Source organism: Camelina sativa, chromosome 20 (assembly GCF_000633955.1).
Source record: "Camelina sativa cultivar DH55 chromosome 20, Cs, whole genome shotgun sequence".
NCBI classification, from domain to species: Eukaryota; Viridiplantae; Streptophyta; class Magnoliopsida; order Brassicales; family Brassicaceae; genus Camelina; species Camelina sativa.
In genome coordinates, this window is record NC_025704.1 from 4,856,222 (window position 1) to 4,873,232 (window position 17,011).

General features: G+C 39.5%; 4 protein-coding genes and 1 pseudogene across 4 annotated transcripts; all 5 read right to left on the reverse strand.

Annotated features, from left to right (window-relative positions):
• LOC104769344 (disease resistance protein TAO1-like) lies at positions 324-3,793 on the reverse strand. The gene is made up of 4 exons (XM_010493538.2): positions 3,137-3,793; positions 1,842-2,955; positions 1,467-1,754; positions 324-1,308 (listed from the first exon to the last, which is right to left on the reverse strand). The coding sequence occupies exons 1-4, from the start codon at positions 3,757-3,759 to the stop codon at positions 652-654; spliced, it is 2,682 nt and encodes an 893-aa protein (XP_010491840.1). The 5' UTR covers positions 3,760-3,793; the 3' UTR covers positions 324-651.
• LOC104769343 lies at positions 3,589-8,099 on the reverse strand (annotated as a pseudogene).
• On the reverse strand, positions 8,191-12,583 carry LOC104769341 (disease resistance protein TAO1-like). Its single transcript, XM_010493537.2, has 5 exons — positions 11,863-12,583; positions 10,650-11,754; positions 10,258-10,548; positions 8,676-10,048; positions 8,191-8,436 (listed from the first exon to the last, which is right to left on the reverse strand). Exons 1-4 carry the CDS (start codon positions 12,447-12,449, stop codon positions 8,852-8,854), a joined length of 3,180 nt encoding a protein of 1,059 aa, XP_010491839.1. The 5' UTR covers positions 12,450-12,583; the 3' UTR covers positions 8,191-8,436; positions 8,676-8,851.
• Positions 12,864-14,414, reverse strand: LOC104769347 (transcription factor HY5). Its single transcript, XM_010493545.1, has 4 exons — positions 14,146-14,414; positions 13,728-13,911; positions 13,444-13,600; positions 12,864-13,103 (listed from the first exon to the last, which is right to left on the reverse strand). Exons 1-4 carry the CDS (start codon positions 14,240-14,242, stop codon positions 13,032-13,034), a joined length of 510 nt encoding a protein of 169 aa, XP_010491847.1. The 5' UTR covers positions 14,243-14,414; the 3' UTR covers positions 12,864-13,031.
• On the reverse strand, positions 14,793-16,562 carry LOC109124445 (protein OVEREXPRESSOR OF CATIONIC PEROXIDASE 3-like). Its single transcript, XM_010493546.1, has 4 exons — positions 16,288-16,562; positions 15,757-16,149; positions 15,249-15,569; positions 14,793-15,147 (listed from the first exon to the last, which is right to left on the reverse strand). Exons 1-4 carry the CDS (start codon positions 16,528-16,530, stop codon positions 15,019-15,021), a joined length of 1,086 nt encoding a protein of 361 aa, XP_010491848.1. The 5' UTR covers positions 16,531-16,562; the 3' UTR covers positions 14,793-15,018.

Genomic DNA, 17,011 nt, shown 5'->3' on the forward strand with positions numbered 1-17,011 from the left:
AAATGAAAAATTCAAAACATTATTACCACACAAACAAAAAGATCTTAACTTTGCATTCTCAAAAAGATCTTAACTTTGCATTCTCATATTCTCAATAATAACTTTGATATTATTCTGGCTTTTTCCGGGCCCGGCCCAGGCCCACCATACAATAAAAAATGAAACCAAAGCTTAATATAATATAAGTCACTAAATTATATCAGAAATCTATATGTTCTTCTCACTAGCAATTTTAATTCGTTTAATCTTCGGCTATGATTATAATCCACACCATATATGTTTGATCTCCTGTCTCACTGTATTTATTTCAACAGGGCATGTGGTGGGAGAAGGCAATTGGTTATAGTTATATGAGCAAAGTACATTGGTAACAGAATAACCACATTACAATTGCAAGCCACTCTATGAACAAGCAACAAGTAAGCTAAGAGGTCGAATTTGAAGTATATCACATTTTAATGATTCTCAAAGTATCAGAGACAGAATGAGGAGTAAAAGGATGAACCATAGACAACAGGTTTGTCTTCGTCTTGGCTTCTGTCGAAGTCAAAGAGCTCTTCGAGAGGACTTTTGGACGTTCGACATGGTTGAGGCAGAAGTGGATTCCGATCTCGTATTTCAAAGTAACAACAGTCTTTACCGCTCAGGCTCTCATTCGTGTCCATCAACAACATGTAGAACTTCCGAACGTAACCCGCATTCTCCTATCTTCCAGTCGTTACGGTATTTGACGTTGAACTCAAAGACAAGCTCGCTGGAAGCTACAATTGCTTCGATTTCGAATGTGTACAGATGCTCTGTTAGGCATGGAGAAATAGTTTCTCCCGATGTTCTAGACCTAACACCGAAAGAAATATGTAACCATTTATTATCTCTATCAGGAGCCTCATAGTCACCATTATTAACCAGCAAGATGCAAGCCTTAAATCTCATGTATCTAGGAAGTGGCCTCTCATTGAACTTAATTGTCAATGAACCCCCAGTTGCTCGGTGAGTGAAGTACGCAGGCACTTCTCTACCAGGTAGGACTGCTTCCCTACTCGGTGTCTGGATGATGAGGTCTCTTGCTTCTTGATTCAGTTTAAAGCACTTACCAAATCTGAGAATAATCTTTTGATTGTGGAAGGAGCACCCAGTAAGATATAAATCCTCGAGATTGGTGGCATTCCCAATACAAGAAGGGAGTCTGATCAGACTGGAGCAACCATAAAGAATCAATTTTCGAAGATTAGTGGCAGTTGAGAGATCAGGAAGCTCCTTCAAGTTTACAGAATAACTCAAATCCATCCGCCTGAGATTTTGAAGCGGCTGTACAGACAAATAACAAGAACTTAGAAGTGCTCATGAGAAAACAACATAAAAATACTTCCATGCATAGCAAAAACGGGAGTGGCAAGATCATGCTAATAACAATGTACAAAAAAAAAAGGTCAATGATAGATTCGAATTATAGAGAAAGTACTTACTTTAATTCCTTCCCACAACGTTTCAAGCTTGCTGTGCTTCAGGTTTAGTTCAATAAGGAACTCCACGTTCACAATAGAAGGCAAACATGTCATCGGAAAATATTTCCAATCTAGTAACTGAATTTTACGAGAAAGATAGTTCAGACCGCGAGGTAGTTGCAATGTATCACGGCCACAAATGAATCTTAAGAACTGAAGATTAGACATTCCTTCGAAAATCCTCTCACTTAGATCGAATTCTTCCTCGATTCTGTAGCGGAATTTTATGCCTATTACACTTTTACTACCCTGTAATAAAGGAACCAGAAAAAAGGTAGAGATGGTTAGTTTTAAAATAAAACTAAATCTGTAGGGAGAGCAATGCAATAAACTTACTGCTGCATCACCAATCAGCACATCACATATCTCTTCTTCATTAAACAAAAACTGGCGCTGTCCAGGCTCATGAATAGATTGTTTACGAACAATTTCTCCACCTAGTTTTGCTAGCAAACTATGCATCTCTATAGTTCCAAAGAAGCTAAAAGATATGAGAGATTTCTCAGCCAAGACGTTAAGTCTTTGCCTTACTTCCACAAACTTCTTTGCAAGATGCTCTTCCACTATCTTAATCTCTCTCTGGTTGAAAAAACATGCTATATGAAGAAATAAATCTTTATCTTCGTCATCTAAAGCGTCATAGCTGAACTTCAAAATGCTCTGAATATCAGCGTCAAGGCTAGTTTTTAATCTTGGTAGTGACTTTTTCCACTCTTCCTTCGACATTCCCCGAAAATAGGAGCCCATAATTCTTAGCCCCAAAGGGAGGTTACCAGAAAGGTTTGTAACTTTCCTAGCAAGCTCCTCAAAACCAGTTTTAGGAAACTTTTGACCAAAAGCATACATGCAGAAGATTTGAAGAGCCTCTTTATCTGGTGGAAAATCCACCTGGTATATATGGTTAATCCCATGTGCTTTACAAAGTTTCTGATCTTGTGTTGTAATGATAATTCGACTCCCAGGACCAAACCACCAAGTTTCTTTCGCCATGGCATCTAGTTGTACTGACTGGTTCACCCCATCAAGAACGACCAGAACTTTCTTGTCTTTCAACCTATCTTGGGCAACTCCTAAATGAGGAATCTCCATATCCTTCTGCTTCGTTATTTGAGACAGAAACATTTGCTGTAGTTGCAACTTCGCGCTGTAGTCATCGGAGCCGGTTGGTCTTGAATAGGTTGCTTTGATATTCTCCATAAAGACACTCAGCGGGAAACTGTTGGAGAGTTGGTTGTATACAACTCTGGCAATTGTGGTCTTCCCAATCCCAGGAGGACCCCAGATTCCAACCATCCTCACTTCATCTGAGTGTAGGCATAACAATGATTCCACCTTTTCTAAATGAGCTCTCATCCCAACAAACCCGTCGAAATCGCTTGATGGTGTGGAATTAATCAATATGTTCGAAATATCAGTGGCGATTTTCTTGATCATGGCTGCTTCATTATCCCTAACAATTAAGAGGGAAGAAATCATTACAGTTAGTAGATCAACCATGGAAATATCAAACACATATAAACAAGTAAGAAATATCACAGAGCTTTAAAGAGAGCTATGATGGCATTGTTTCAAACTAAAGCTACAAATGTAGAAGTTGGAGAGCAAGTAGAAATCACAAAAATTAAACTAACCAGTTGGTTGAATGATAACCAGCGATGGTGGCCACTTCTGCCAAAGCTTGTCTCCATCTCCATATGTCCTGTTCTGTTTTACCAGCGCAAGTTCTTCTGAAAACTTTCCCGAAATCTCCGGTCAGGTTTTTGACATCAGTTGGATCCACTTTATGAAAAATGGGCATCACAGTTTGGCCTAATTCTTCTCTGCACTTCATAATCTCCACCAGTTCGTTAAGACACCATTTTGATGAAGCATAGTTCCTAGAGACCAGCACAACTGCGATCTTGGATTCTCCAATTGACCGAATGAGCTCGGGTGCTATGGATTCTCCTCTTTTGATCTCATTATCAACGAAGGAAGTGATTCCCATTCTTTGAAACTCCATCTGAATGTGACTGAGAAAGTCTCTACGGACATCTTCGCCGCGGAAGCTGGGAAAGACATGGTATGTCCAGTTGCGAGATGAAGAAGAAGGTGGAGTAACTGATGAAAGAGACAAAGAAGATGTAGATGATGATGAAGGAGATGAAGAAGATGACTTCTTTTCTTGGTTATCTTGATGAACTCTGAGCTTTCTCAAAAGGGTGAAGAAGCCTATTGCAGCTGCAATAGTGGTAAGGTAAAAAGAAGAAGCCATTAATTAGTATGAACAATCTCACAGTTTTCTTATCTCTTTTCTTTGCTAATGAACAATTATTAGCAAATCCATTAATTATATAAGTGGCTCTGTATACAGTGTAAAAACGTTGACTTCATTGACTGAGAAAGTTGAAACTATTAGCAAAATTACATAAATATACTCACAGAAAATTACAAGAACGGGTCCTACATGAGCAGCTAGCTAGAGAGGAAGCTTCCTTCAATAATGTTTTCTATAGTAAATGACATCCTATATGAAAAGAATAGAAAAACTAAATAAAATCATAAGAAGGAAACAACAAAAGGAGAACAAGACTTAGAAGATACAATCCTCTGCTTTATGTAAGAAAACAGGAAAGATAATGTAGATTGTAGAATCATACGAATTTTTCCATGAATCGGTTGTGACATTCTAATTCTAAGAAGAAAGCAACAACTAAAAACACATGCAATTTCAAAAAAAAAATATACGTAGACTAGTTGTGATGTATAACTTAAAACGATTTTCGATAAGAGGAAGCTACGGGAAAAGGTAAGAACCTGGCTGAAATGGGTTTTCTTCACATTGGAGCAGCAGAATCTGAGGTTTTACGAATATCCAATGTTAGCCCCCTGACGGTTAGTGAAAGAAACTACTTATGGCCACCGCTCAAGCTCTTATGTCATCGTATTCATTAGGAACTCCAAGAGTTGGCGTACTCCGCATTCTTGTATCTTCCAACAGTTACGTTCTTTGACCTTGAACTTAAAGACAAGCTCGCTCGAAGACACCTCCGCTCCAAGTTCCAATGTGTACATACGCGCTGTTAAAAGTTGATATATTAGACGCTGGCTATTTCTGCACTTAAGACATGAGAGCATTGCGTACATTGTTCTCTTCATCACACGCCCATGGGTGGGAAGAGCCTCTAGCTTAATATCAACCTCTGTTTTATTTTGACATCCCCCATAGCCACCGCTCAGGCTTTCATCGTGTTCATCAACATGAAGGCACCTCCATGATTTGGTATACTCTGCATTCTCTGATCTTCCAATCGCTACTGTCGAGGTTGAACTCCAAGACAATCTCGCTGGAAGTCACCTCTGTGTCGACTTCAAATGTGTACAAATGTTCTGCTAAAGTTGGATTCATTACATGCCAGCTCTGTTTACACCAAAACATGACAACACTAGATGGATACTTCTTACCAAAGTCTCTTTGATGAACCGACAAGATGGCCTTAAATCTCATGGATGTAGGAAGAGGCCTCTCTTTAAACTTTATTGTCAATAAACCCCCGCTTGTAGCTCGATGAGTGAAGTACGAAGGCACTTCTCCACCGGGTAAAAAGGCATGTCCACTAGTCGGTGTCTTGATGATGAGGTCTCTTGCTTCTTGATTCAGTTTGTAGCACTTGGCAAATTTGAGACAAATCTTTGGATTGTGAAAGGAGCAATCTAATCTCTCTAGTGACTCGCAATCTTCTGCATCAATCATAGAGAGGGACTTTGGAACCTGTGGTAGTGATACCAGCTTTCTGCATCCCTTGAGCACTAATCGATCCAGACGAGAGATTCTCTTGACCAATGGAGGAACTTCCTGTATCTCTGTATCGCTCAAGTACAGATCTGTGATGCTTTCAAGAGCATGAGGCAACTCCTTGAGGTTTTCAAAGTAAGACATATGCAACTCATCAAGATGAGGCCATAACGTGATTGAGGGAGGCACTTCTTCTATTGCAGTCTCGCTGAGCTTGAGAACTCTAATGTTTGTAGAAATCTCGGGAAAAGATTTCAACACCGAGCAATCAGTGAGGTCAAGTTCAACCAAAGATTGCAAGTTAATGTTGGTTGGAAGAACCTCTAGCATAGAGCATCCTTCTAAGATCAACTTCTGCAACTTCTGAAGTTTTTCAATAAAAAGAGGCAGTTCAACCAGATTTGAGCAACTACTAAGATCCAATATCTCTAGATTGGTGGTTTTTGCAATAAAAGAAGGAAACTCCACAATATCTGAGCATCCTCCGAGATTTAATTTCTTGAGATTAGTGGCATTCCCGAGAGAAGAGGGGAGCTTCATTAGACTTGAGCAATAACTCAGATTCAATTTCTGAAGACTAGCGGCAGTTGAGAAATCAGGAAGCTCCTTTAAGTTTTCAGATTCACGCAAATTCATCCTCTTGAGATTTCGAAGCGGCTGTACAGACAAATAAACAAGTCTTGATATAAATCAGTGATAAATATCGTAATAAAGAAAATAGATCAAACCTGTACTTACTTTAATTCCCTCCCACAACTTCTCAAGCTTGCTGTTATCCATGGTTAGTTCGACAAGAAACTCCACGTTCACAATACAAGGCAAACATGTCATCGGGAAATAACTCCAGTGTAGTATTCGAAGCTTACGAGACAAATAGTTCAGACCTTGAGATAACTGCAACGTATCGCAATTACCATCGATTCTTAAGAACTGGAGATTACACATTCCTTCAAAGGCTCTCTCACTTATATTTAACTCTTCCCCAATTCCACGGTAGTCGAAATCTATACCTATAACGCTTTTACTACCCTGAAATAAAGCAACAAAAGAGAAAAGAGTAGAGTTGGTTAGTTATTATCATATAATACTTTTTGTAGGGAGCAATGCAGTGAAAGACGACTTACTGCTCCATCACCAATCAGTACATCACAAATCTCTCTTCCATCGACCAAAAACTGGCGCTGTCCAGGCTCATGAATAGATAGTTTACGAACAATTTCTCTACCTAGTCTTTCTAGCAAACTATGCATCTCAATACGGCCGCATTCGTTAAAGAGTATGAGAGATTTCTGAGATAAGACGTTAAGTCTTTGCCTCACTTCCAAGAACTTCGTTGCAAGAAGCTCTTCCACTTTCTTAATCAGTCCGTAGTTGAAAAAGCAGGCAATATGAAGAAATAAATCTTGATCTTCATCATCCAAAGCGTCATAGCTGAACTTCAAAATGCTTCGAATATCAGTGTCAAGAGTACTTCTTAACCTTGGTAGTGAGTCTATCCACTCCTGCTTGGACATTCCCCTGAAATGGGAGCCCATAACCCTTAGCCCCAAAGGAAGTCTACCAGCGAATTTTGTAACTTCCCAAGCTAGCTCCTCAAAGCCATCTTTAGGGGACTTCTGACCAAAAGCATACATGCACAAGATTTGAAGAGCATCATTAGGTGGTGGAAAATCCACCTGGTATATATGGTTGATCCCATGTGCTCTAAAAAGTCTGCAATCTTGTGTTGTAATGATAATTCGACTCCCAGGACCAAACCACCAAGTTTCTTTCGCCATCGCCTCTAGTTGTATTGACTTATCCACACCATCAAGAACGACAAGAACTTTCTTGTCTTTCAACCTAGCTGGGGCAAATCCTAAATGAGTAATCTCCATATCCTTATGGTTGGTTATTTGAGACATAAAGAGTCGCTGCAAGTCTTGTATAGTTTGCATTGATATTGTCCATAAAGACACCCATCTGAAAATTGTGGGAGAGTTGGTTGTATAAAACTCTGGCGATTGTGGTCTTCCCAATCCCAGGAGGACCCCAAATCCCAATCATCCTCACTTCATCTGAGTCTAGGCGTAACAAAGGTTCCACCTTTTCCAAATGAGCTCTCATCCCAATTAACCCATCGAAATCACTTGAATATGTGGAAAGATTCAACATGTTTGAAATATCAGTGGCGATTTTCTTGATCATGGCAGCTTCATTATCCCTAACAAATTCGGAGATCAACAAATGAGTATCAATCCAATGGTAATGTCTAAAGCTATAGAAGTTTCAGACCAAGTAGAAATCACAAGGACTAACCAGTTGCTTGAATGATAACCAGCGATTGTAGCCACTTGAGCCAAAGCTTCTCTCCATTTACCAATGTCTTCTTTTGTTTGACCAGCACAAGTTTTTCTAAATACTTTCTCAAAATCACCGCTCAGCTTTTTTACTTCAGATGGATCAACTTTATAGAAAATGGCCACCACAGTTTGGCCCAACTCTTTTCTGCACTTCATAATCTCTACCAGTTCGTCAAGACACCACTTTGAAGAAGCATAGTTCCTAGAGACCAGCACAACTGCGATCCTAGAGTCTCTAATGGCCCGAATGAGCTCGGGGCCGATGGACTCTCCTCTTTTGATCTCATTATCAACGAAGGAAGTGATTCCCATCCTTTGAAACTCCATCTGAATGTGACTGAGAAAGTCTCTGCGAAATCTTCGTTTACAAACCCATGGCGGCGATATATAGCTCGACTTGTCTCTGTAATCGCGAATCGTTCATCAGTGTCGAAATCGGAAGGGATAGGGACAAAATTGGAAATATATTAAAAGATTAAAACTTCAGAAAAGTTGCTCGGGACTTTTGAACCCCCGACGTGTATCGAACACACAACCTTCGGTAGTCACAATGTCATATAGTATCATAGAACAAAATTAGTTTTTTTTTCTTTGTTAAAAAGAAAAACAAAATTATCTTTGAATGACCAAAAACTACAACAAGAGAAGTTTTTGGTCTACAAGAAATGGAAATTTAGCTCTTCACATCCCATATAAATTTAACATTAAAATGTAACACAAGATTGAAGAAGGAAGAAGATCAAAGGCTTGCATCAGCGTTAGAACCACCTCCTCCTCCTTCTCCTCTCTTGTTTCCTGTTGTGTTCTTCAGAATCTGCAAACTCAAATAAACAACTCAAAACTTGTAAGTAAGTAAAAACCATTATATCACTACACCAACACAAAAAAAAAAAAGAATTTAACTTTGCATTCTCATATTTTGCTGGAGATCAGATCAGAGTGAATGAGCATATTCCACGAAGCATTGAAGAAGTAATAACAAGCTTATGAAAGCTCCTAGTCCTTCTAACTAGTTACTAAACTTAAAATGGCCAGATCAATGGAAAAACTTACATGTCGAAGCATCTGGTTCTCGTTCTGCAAAGTAGAGAGACGCTCTTCAAGCTCAGAGTTCTGAATAAATTCTTCGGAATAAACTGGATTTGAAGTAGTAACAGAGGAACACACTCACTAAACAGATTAACAGAGTATGTATGATTTTTAGGGGTAGAGCAAAAAACAGAGATTATTTATTTGTTTGGCCCACTGCTCAAGCTCTCATAGTATTCATCAACCTCCAAGAGTTGGTGTAGTCCGAATTCTGCTATCTTCCAACCGCTACGTTTGTCGACCTTGAACTCAAAGACAAGCTCGTTGGAAGTCACCTCCTCCTCGACTTCAAATATGTACAGATGCTCTGTTAAAACTGGATATATCAAACGCTCGCTTTGTCTACTATCAACAAAGAGAGTTTCAAGTTTATCACCAGCTTCATCGCCACCTATATAAACCAACAAGATGCAAGCCTTAAATGTCATGGATGTAGGAAGAGGCCTCTCATTCAGCTTTATGGTCAGTAAACCCCCGCTTGTAGCTCGATGAGTGAAGTACGAAGGCACTTCTCCACCGGGTAAAATGGCATGTTCAGCAGTCGGTGTGTGGATGATGAGGTCTCTTGCTTCTTGATTCAGTTTGAAGCAGTTACCAAAGTTGAGAAATTCCATTGGATTGTGAAACGAGCAATCTAGTCTCTCCAGGGACTCACAATCTTCTGCATCAAGAGTTGATATGGAATCTGTGATCTGTGACAGTGATACCAGCTCTCTGCATCCCTTGAGAACGAGGTGATCTAAACTTTGAAGATTAGTGGCACACCCAATACTGGAAGGGAGCTCCACCAGGCTGGAGCAATTAGAAAGATCTAAACTCTGAAGATTAGTGGCACACCCAATACTGGAAGGGAGCTCCACCAGGCTGGAGCAATTAGAAAGATCTAAACTCTGAAGATTAGTGGCACACCCAATACTGGAAGGGAGCTCCACCAGGCTGGAGCAATTAGAAAGATCTAAACTCTGAAGATTAGTGGCACACCCAATACTGGAAGGGAGCTCCACCAGGCTGGAGCAATTAGAAAGATCTAAACTCTGAAGATTAGTGGCACACCCAATACTGGAAGGGAGCTCCACCAGGCTGGAGCAATTAGAAAGATCTAAACTCTGAAGATTAGTGGCACACCCAATACTGGAAGGGAGCTTCACCAGGCTGGAGCAATTAGAAAGATCTAAACTCTGAAGATTAGTGGCACACCCAACACTGGAAGGGAGCTTCACCAGGCTGTAGCAGTTCCTCAGAGTTAGTTCTTGAAGATTAGTGGCAGTTGAGAGATCAGGAAGCTCCTTCAACTTTACAGAATAACTCAAGTTCATACTCTTGAGATTTCGAAGTGGCTGTACAAACAAATAACAAGAACATGGTTGTTTATACACTTAGTAGTGAAACGCATGAGAAAAAGAAAAACACTAAGAGCATAAACACGCTTCCATGCAAAAACGGCTGTGACAAGAAATATCAGTCTCTTTTTTTTCTAAGCTAAGGAACTATACAAAAGACAACTTATATAGATTCGATTTAAAATATGTATATTGAATTTACTTACTTTAATCCCTTCCCACAACTTCTCAAGCTTGCTGTGCTTCAGGTTTAGTTCAACAAGGAACGCCACATTCACAATAGAAGGCAAAGATGTCATTGGAAAATGAGACCATTCTAGTAAACGAAGTTTACGAGATATAAAACTCAGACCTCTCCGTAATTGCACTTGATCGAAATAGCCATCCAATATTAAGAGCTGGAGATTAGACATTCCTTCAAAGGCTTTCTCACTTATATATAATTCTTCCGTGAATTTAAAGATGCCGAACTTTATGCCTATGATATTTTTACTACCCTGAAAAAGGGAACAAAAAAAAAAAAGTAGAGATGGTTAGTAATCAAATGAAACTAACTTTGTAGGGAGCAACGCAATGAAAGACTAGCGTCAAAACTTACAGCTCCATCACTAGTCAATACTTCACAGATTTCTCTTTCATCGACCAAAAACTGGCGCTGTCCAGGCTCATGTTTACGAACAATGTCTCTACCTAGTGTTTGTAGCAAACTATGCATCTCCATAAAGATAGGGTCAATAGATATGAGAGATTTCTCAGCTAAGACATTAAGCCTTTGCCTCAATCCCAAGAACCTCTTTGCAAGAAGCTCTTCCACTCTCTTAATCATCTGAAGATGGTTGAAAAGACATGCTATATAAAGAAATAGATCTTTATCATCGTCATCTAATGCATCATAGATTAACTTCAAAATGCTTTGAATGCCACCGGGAAGGCTGGTATATAACCTTGGTAGTGACTCTGTCCACTCTTGCTTCGACCTTCCCCGGAAATAAGAGCCCATAACCCTTAGCCCCAAAGGGAGGTCACCGACAAGTCTTGTAACTTTCCGAGCAAGTTCCTCGAAACCATCTTTAGGGGACTTTTGATCAAAAGCATTCATGCAAAAGATTTGAAGAGCCTCATCAGATAATGGAAAATCAACCTTGTAGATATGATTAATCCCATGTGCTCTAAAAAGTTGATGATCTTGTGTTGTAACGATAATTCGACTCCCAGGACCAAACCACGAATTTTCTTTCCCCATCGCATCTAGTTGTACTGAGTCGTCCACGCCATCAAGAACGACAAGAACTTTCTTGTCTTTCAACCTATCATAGACAACTCCTAAGTGAGAAATCTCCATATCCTTATGGTTGGTGATTTGAGACATAAACTGTTGTTGTAAGCGCAACTTTATACTATAGTCATCAGAAGAAGGTGTTGTATAGTTTGCTTTGATATTCTCCATAAAGACACTCAATTGAAAATTGTTGGAGAGTTGGTTGTATACAACTCTGGCAATTGTGGTCTTCCCAATCCCAGGAGGGCCCCAAATCCCAATCATCCTCACTTCATCTGACTCTAGGCATAACAATGGTTTCATCTTTTCCAAATGAGATTTCATCCCAACTAGCCGGTCGAAATCACTTGATGGTGTGAGATTAATCAATAATATGTTTGAAATATCAGTGGCGATTTTCTTGACCATGGCCGCTTCGTTATCCCTAACAATTAGGTGGGAGAGAGATCATTACATTTACTAGATAACCAAGGAACACACATTCAGAAGAGAATATGAACTTATTGGATGGGTATAAAGTTTACGAGCTAACCAGTTGCTTGAATGATAACCAGCTACTGTGGCCACTTCTGCCAAAGCTTGTGTCCATCTCCCTATATCCTGCTTTGTTTTACCAGCACAAGTTTTACGGAAGACTTTCCCAAATTCTCCGGTCAGTTTTTTAACACTAGATGGATCCACTTTATAAAAAATGACCATCACAGTTTGACCTATCTCTTCTCTGCACTTCATGATCTCCACCAGTTCATCGAGACACCATCTTGAAGAAGCATAGTTCCTAGAGAGCAATATAATTGCGATCTTAGACCCTCTAATAGCCCGAGTGAGTTCTGGACCGATGAATTCTCCTCTTTTGATCTCATTATCAATGAATGGAGTGATTCCCATTCTTTGAAACTCCATCTGAATGTGACTAAGGAAGTCTCTACGGACATCTTCCCCGCGGAAGCTGGGAAAGACTTGGTGTGTCCAGATGCAAGACAAAGAAGATGGAGGTAATGGAAGAGTTGAGGAAGAAGACTTTGTTTCTTTGTTATCTTGATGGACTCTGACTTTTCTCCAAAGGGTGAATAAGCCAATTGCAGCAGCAACAGTAGTAAGGAAAAATGAAGAATCCATTGATTAGTATGATAGAAAGATGATCAATATCACAGTTTTTTTTTTTTTTTTTTTGGTCAACAACTATCACAGATCTTTAAATCAGAGCTATATGGAGGAACAAATTACAAAAGAAGCTTACACACATTAACCACAAAACGTTAACTCCATTGACTTTGGAATGTTTCTACCAAAAAATAGTAAATTATATGTACCTCTACTAATTCCTGGATATTTCCTCACAGAAAATTAAATGAACGGGTCCTAAAAGAGCAACTAGCTAGAGAGGAAGCTTCGTTCAATAGAAAAAATGGGATCCAAAAAGAATATATATATTTGCTTGACTTATGTTCATCAGTTCATCCCTCAGGCTTCTATTTGTCAGATTTTTCCATATTGATCAACAACATCTACATTTCCATAGGCACAGGAAAATTAGTTAAGAACAAAATTAGCTTTGAATCTAAAGTACAGATTACAGGAGAACTTGGTCTACAATTGCGATTTTAGCTCTCACATCCCATACATATAAATGTAACATTTTATTAATACAATTCCCTGTAAATTTTTTATCCACAAAAATATAACACAGAAGAAGGAAGATTAAAGGCTTGCATCAGCGTTAGAACCACCACCACCTCCGCCTCTCTTGTTTCCTGTTGTGTTCTTCAGAATCTGCACCAACAAAACATCTCATAACTTGTAAGTAAGTAATTAAAAACCATACCCTGACACCAACACAAAAAAATAGAACCTATCTTTGCTTTCTCTCATAATTTTCTCCTTCACTTGAACAGCAAAAACCAGGTTAACACAATCAAAGCATAAATGGAGATCAGATCACAGTGAATTAGCATTCCAGAACCACCATCGAAGAACTAATGACAAGCCTACGATAGCTCCGTGGTCTTTCTAACTAGTTTACTAAACTAATAGGCGAATCCTTCAGACAAATGTTACAAATCATTGAATATCCCAGATCAGGTTAATGGCCCATATAGATGGAAAAACTTACATGTCGAAGCATCTGGTTCTCGTTCTGCAGAGTAGAGAGACGCTCTTCAAGCTCAGAGTTTTTGTTCTCCAAGTCTTTAACTCTGTTTTCCAACTCACTCAAGTAAGCCTTTTTCCTCTCTCTTGCTTGCTGTGCTGAAACTCTATTCCTCAACAACCTTTTCTCACCATAAAAAAAAATTACCAAACAAACCCCATCACGCAAACCATATTTGTAACCCCTTCCATCGACGTTACGAAGGGTAAAGATGTAAAATTTAATGAAAAGAAAAGAAATCAAAACACCTCTTAAGACGCTTGTTCTCTTTCTCCGCCGGTGTCCTCCCTCGCTTCCTTTGACTTTCCCCGACTGTCGCCTGTGTCCTCTCCTGTCCGTTCGCCGATCCAGATTCTCTCCCTGATATTTCTTTCCCCGCAGCTTCTCCTCCGAACTCCGGCACTCGCCTTATCTCCTCATCACTTTCAATTCCTAAATAGAACCCCAAAAAATAAAAAAGAGAACTTTAAGCGAAAAGTTCGAAACTTTACTAACACAATTTAAAACAACAGATCTTCTCGATCTCGAGAATTTTTCTCGGGGAGACTAAAAAACAAAATCTACAGACCCAATTGAGAATTCATAAACCTAATACCCAATGCATGATGATGAAAATCAATGAGATCAGTCGTTGGGAGAAGGAAAAAAAACAAAAAAAAAAAGTACCTTCTTTGATCTCCAAATGTGGAGCAGAGCTTGAAGATCTCTCACTGCTTGATGGTAAAGAGCTTGCAGCTAAAGAGCTAGTCGCTTGTTCCTGCATTTTTTCTCTTACTCTTACACAAGATCGATCAGACGAGACAAAGAGAGAGATACGGAGAGAGATTGTTGTTGTTGTCTTAGTAGAGCGGAAAAGAGCGGGACTTGGGGATTTACAGAAGAACCAACTTTGGGAAAGAATCTAATTTGCGATACATTTTTTTGGGAAGGAATAAGATTTAGTGTGGTCACATCCGTTAGATCTGAGGACAATCTGACGATTGTAGAGTGTGAGTCGTGGAGGAAGCTGAGCCTTGAGGAAATACATGGGATCCAAAGGCCCATGAGGTTGGAGCGTGGGTGAATATGAACCGTCAGATCTGGTTAGCATCTTACGGTGAATAATGGATATTGGATAACGGAGATATTATATGGGACCCATGTCTGTCCTGGACATAACTATTTAGTTCTTTCATTCTGTCACTTTGGCCCACTCGCCTACAACAACGACCGTCGTGAGCTTTCAAAAAGTGTTTTATTTTATTTTTGGTTATTTGTTTTTTGTCACGCATTCAAAGGCTACAACGTTTTACTTTTCAACTGTTCTTCAATGATGGATTTTAGGGATAATCTACACTAACAGAGTAGAGGACGAAGTCAAAAGATTGTATCCGACACTGTTTCTCAGTAAGTTACAGTATTCAAAATTTCTTAGCTAAACAGACACCATTCGACAGTAACTAATATAAACACACCTCGTATTACCAAAAGAATGTCCTTGATGAGTTTCTGAGAATCCAGAAAGCAAATCATTCGCCCATCTCAATGGAAACATTAAAATCAAACAGGAGCTTGATATGGAGCACGCTTATCTGGAACTCCGTCCTCTGCTCGTTTATCTTCGAACCACTTCAAAACTCGCTTCCTTGGAAGATTCGTCACTTGAACAATGCTGCTAACCACCGCATTCTATTATGGACAGCAGCACCATTAAACATCATATGTGAGAATTGAGATTAGAGCATTCAACTAACATTAAATTGTATTCAAATGTAAAAGAGAATTCTTACAGTGGGTCGTTTTGATCTTCTGTAAACTTTTTCTAGTGTTTCAATGTGAGCTTTCTTCACTCTTTTCTGAGCAGACCATCTTTGTTGCATCACATGGACTGCTTCATCTTTTACTTTTTCCACAGGTTCGACCACAACATCTTCTTCAGCTGATGATGATTCCACTGGAGTTGGATCAGGTGAGGAGTTTTCAGGAGCTGCTACTGGCGGTTTTTCATCTGGTAGTGTAGCACTTAGCATTAGAAGCTTCGGAGGTGGGTCACGAAGCAATTCAAGAACATAAGCCCTGTCTAGACAAACCTCAGCTGCCAGATTTTTTATCTGCAAACCACAACAAAACCATACGTTAACAATGATGCATTTGAAACTCAGAGGATCTACTTGTTCGTTGTCAATTCTGAAGCAAAACCTGTAAAGCAGGCCAACCTAAGAACTATACTAAAGTATGATTCAAACATATGTAAGGCTGTATGCAACAACAAATCAACAACATTGAACTGAAACTTACACTAGTTTTACGACGGCCAGCTTTCAATGCATAAGCCAATCTTCTAAGTTGCCAATTCTTCAGCTTAGTCGGTCTTTCATCTTCTTCTTCACTGTCATCATCATCTTCATCATCATCATCATTATTATCATCTTCATCTTCATTTTCATCTTGATCATCCACAACATCAGCAGTGGCTGAACCAAACAAGTCAATGGCATCATCATCATCGTCACCACCACCCAATACTCGAGCTAACTCGTCTGCTAATGCATTCAACTCTTCCTCACTGATCTCCTCATCATCGATTGACGAATTATCATTTTTCAAATCTTCTTCCAATAGATTAAACAATGCCTCAAATGGATCATCCTCTTCCTCGCTTCCTCCATTATTATCTCGCTCAAAACTTTTCTGTCAAAAATAATGAAACCTAAGACTTAAGAGACTGATACGAAATCAAAAAGAGGCAAACCAATTCTAGTCCAATTTGGCCAAAGTAGCAGGTAAAAGCAAGTGCGAACATACTCATTCTCATTATGGTTGTCTTACCTTTTTGTTCTTCTTCGGCGACGACGGCGAAGACGAAGACGCGAATCCTTTCCGATTTTTCCCACGAGCAAAAACAAGAACAGATCGAGGAGTTGGACTGTGAAATGGAAGAGATAGACTACAAGGACTAGATTTCCGATTCCGAAATAGAACTCTGTTGACGGACACACCTGACGACGAGGAAAACGACGGAGGAAGAAGATGAGAGACGACGCCGGAAGAAGAAGATAGAGCAACCGCCATAGCTTTTTATCATCAAAACTGTTTGCTGTTTTTCAGTACAGTAGTTTTTATAGGGAACCACAAAAACGACGTCGTTTCACCCTCAAAGATCTAAACACTCATGCTGTTTTGTATCTACAATATAGCAAAGCGTGTCGTTTTATTAAGTGTTTATTTTGTTATCGTCTGGTTACAACGGGTCCACTCTCTCTCTCTCTCCACGAAGAAATTTGTATTTCGCTCTCTCTAGATTCGATTTCTTTCCGGGATTGACAATGGCGAATCCAGGGCAATCAAAGGGATGGCTTAAGAAATGGACGTCAATGGCTTCATCGGTTTACTTCGTCTTGATCATACTCCAGATCCCTCTCTTCAGGTAACATTCATACTTAAAACATACCTCTCTCAGCTGCGTAATTTGGAACCCTTGATTTCGTTGTTTGACGACAGATACGTTAATGAATCCGAGATTTGGACGATGAGTGTATTGATGAAAAACTCA